Source organism: Penaeus monodon, chromosome 36 (genome assembly GCF_015228065.2).
Source record: "Penaeus monodon isolate SGIC_2016 chromosome 36, NSTDA_Pmon_1, whole genome shotgun sequence".
Lineage (NCBI taxonomy): Eukaryota > Metazoa > Arthropoda > Malacostraca > Decapoda > Penaeidae > Penaeus > Penaeus monodon.
In genome coordinates this window covers 23,950,779-23,954,195 of record NC_051421.1, presented here as the reverse complement: position 1 = coordinate 23,954,195, position 3,417 = coordinate 23,950,779, and the positions used below count along the sequence as shown (strand labels likewise).

Below are 3,417 nucleotides of genomic sequence, written 5' to 3'. Positions count from 1 at the left end.
GAGTGAGTGGGTGTGTGAGGAGGGGTTTAGTGTTGTGAATGTTGAAAGTAGTGTTGGTAAATGTTGTATGTAGTGTGTGTGTGTGTATGTTGGGGTGGGGGTTTGTGTGTGGGGGTGGGGCATGTGGTGTGTAGTATGTAGGGGTTTTGTTGTATGTGGTGTGAATGTTTGTTGTGAAGTTGTATGTGTGTTACATGGGGGTATGCATTGTTGTAGCATGGTGTGTGTGTGTGTGTGTGTGTGTAGCGTGTAGTGTGGAGTGTGTAGTGTGTAGCGTGTAGTGTGGAGTGTGTAGTGTGTCGTGTGTCGTGTGGAGTGGGTAGTGTGGAGTGTGTAGTGTTAGGTGGAGTGGGGAGTGGGAGGTGGGGTGGAGTGTGGGTGTGTTTGGGTTGTGGCTCAATGTAGCTTTTCCTTATGTTGACTTGGTTTTGTATGTGTGTGATCATGTTTGGGGGTTTTATGTTGGCCAGAGATGTAGGGGGGAAGATTAGGGAAAAGGGGGATAGGGAACTAAATTTGTGAATGAGGGGTTTAAGACCGCCAAAGAGGAGGGGAGGAAAAGGTTTTCCCCCTGAAAATTTAAAACTTTTTTCACCACTATAGACTTTTTGAAAGGTATGGCTTTTTTTGTATAGTATCACAGATTTTTTTTTTTACTTGAGAAATTACTCTTCCAGACATTGTAGATTAATTGGGCCCGCATATGTTAATTTTGGCTGCGTCAGTGTAAAGCATATTTAGACCCTTTTTATTTTATTTTAACTGTTATTATGATAACCAGTAATATTCCTAACACAATAGAAAAAGTAGTTTTCATTTTATTATTTTTGGGGTTCTCCCTTGTTTACAGGTTCAGCTTCAAGAACCTCAACAATGAATGATGCGGAAGGTGTGAAGCCCCTGATGGATCTAAGGAAGACATCTTTACGGTCAGGTCTAGGACTTCCTCTCTGGCTAGCTAGTTGTTGCTGCCCAGTCGGCAAAAATTTTGGAAGTATTGTTCTGGGAGATACCAGAGATCATCCATTGAGAGTCTCTTACTATATATGAAATTTGAACAATATATGTGAGAATAAAAAGTGACTTTTGGATATATTGGGTGATGTATTGGGTATATATATATATATATATATATATATATATATATATATATAATATAATATATATATATATATATAATAAAATGGTAATGTTATCATCTAATATAATACTGTCCTCTTTTGTCTTGTTTAAACGCTGGTTAACAATGGGTATGGAGGCATTCCTATAGGAATGTCGTATTCATGTAGTGAGAAGACCTATTTAAAGAACAACAGCACAAGCAAGTCAATCGTGATGGTTTTGATGGCTTTAGGTAGTGTGATCTGGAAAATATTTGCATTTTAAAAAAAAAAAAAAAAAGAAAAAAAATTTCTGGATACTTTTTATGAAAAAATATTTATTTCTCTTTTTATTTTCAAGATGGGTTTTGTAAGGGCTTGGGAATTTCATGTTCTGACCGTACCCAGTACTATATAAATGTCAAAATTTTTGCCATAAAATTGATGCAGTTGGACCTAACACTGACAGAGCTTTTGATGGTCTCATTCATTTTAACCCTTCAATATATAAAAGCCTAGCATCTCAGCTAAAGATCCAGTTTTCTCAATGTAACACTCAACTTATACTTACCCTTTTATGGTGTTTCTATGATAGTACAAGCATATAAGAGAGAGCAGGTCACATGTTATGTTTTCAGGTACTCTGTGTGGCAAAGTACTAAATCTGTATGGCTGTATGGCCTCTCTAAGATTTTTTTCCACAAGAGAATACCAACTTGTGAGATATGCTATGAAACTTTCTGCTATGCAGGGTTAACTGGCCATGATCTCATTATGATGAATAAAGAGATCCAGGAAATTATTTTACCAAAGATTAAGTTTAATGTAATTTGTAAATTTTAAAAATAGGATAAATAAGTTGTATAATAAAAGATAGATAGTTATATTGATCTCTATATTTCCATATCTATAGATATTTAGATACTTAGATGTCTAGATGTTGTTTTAACCATATATTCAAAACAAGAATGATTGTAATCAACTAATAAATATTTAATTAGACATGACATATAAACACAAGATTACTAAGCTGAGGGTATTCATCACATGGCTAACTGTGGTACAGTTTACAGTGAAATAAAAGCTAGTTATCATTTAGGAACTCAGCAGTTTTCAAAATCAACTCTATCATATAATGTATCATATCTTTTCAGGTTCAGCCTTTCAGCTCCAATCAGACAAAGTTCAGTGGGTCTTGGGACTGTGTTGGGTTCTTTACTGTACCCATCTGGTGTGCTCTGTTAGTGACGCTGCTCCTGCTGTTCATCCTGTTCTCGGGAATGTACATGCTGGGTGACATCAAAACCATGGACCGCTTTGATGACCCCAAGGGAAAACCCATCATGGTTGCTACAACAGATTAAATTCAGTATATAAGGGATGATACTTATATGCTCTTTTTTGCTGCCAGAATAATGTAGTCCCCTATACTTTTGGAAAAAGTAAACTTCAGTCTTTGTTTGAGCTAGGTGTTTCATGAATAAATAATGTAATGAATATACAAGGGCTGGCAAGGAATCATTCAGATTTACTAAACCATTTTCTAATATCAAGTTAAACAGTTTATTGCATATTTTAGTTAGTACATTTGTTTAGTGAAATGCCATGTATGGTAAGTGCAGTATGGGGGTGTTTATTCCTTTTACTTGGGAATTAGTTATGATTATAAAAGTATTTATGCATAATTATTTAATCAAAAAAACAAATCCTACTTGTATGGTTCAACCAGCCAGTTCTTGTAGAATAGGATTGATGATGACTATAAATGATATAGTGATTTAGTGACTTAACCTTAGATATGAAATTCCAATATTTGAATGTAGGGAAAATGGATGTGAATGTTTGTGGGTGTGTTTACCATTTCAATAACATAATGAGATAGTGAATTATTCAAATATATTTAAAGAATAAACATTATTAGAGACAGCAATTTTTTTTTCTAAGCTTGGTAATGTAGAGCTGGTTATCAAAATGATTGATATCAATATAATATTGTTAAATTAAAAAGTTATTCCCTGAAGAATATCTGTTTTCCAGAACTTTTTTTTATAGACATAACTTTCTAGGTGTCATAATTATATGAAGCTTATTACATATGCACAAAGATAGGTGTTGAAATTAAACACAGGAAGAAAAATTGCACTTGATGTGATTATCAGGTTGTAAGTGTAGCTTTTACTATTTTGGTTGAATGTCTTTAATAGTGGAATAAAGAGCAATTCTGAAATTTTAAGAAATATCCATATTATGCTTTGCTCGATGAAATTAAATTCATAGTGTGATTCTGCAAGTAGTAATCCAGAAGATTATGAACATG

General features: G+C 34.1%; 1 protein-coding gene across 1 annotated transcript; it reads left to right on the top strand.

The window, feature by feature from the left end:
• The first annotated feature begins 1,272 nt into the window (after positions 1-1,272).
• Positions 1,273-2,464, top strand: LOC119595583. The gene is made up of 4 exons (XM_037944694.1): positions 1,273-1,354; positions 1,462-1,580; positions 1,806-1,925; positions 2,255-2,464. Exons 1-4 carry the CDS (start codon positions 1,273-1,275, stop codon positions 2,462-2,464), a joined length of 531 nt encoding a protein of 176 aa, XP_037800622.1.
• The last annotated feature ends 953 nt before the right edge of the window (positions 2,465-3,417 follow it).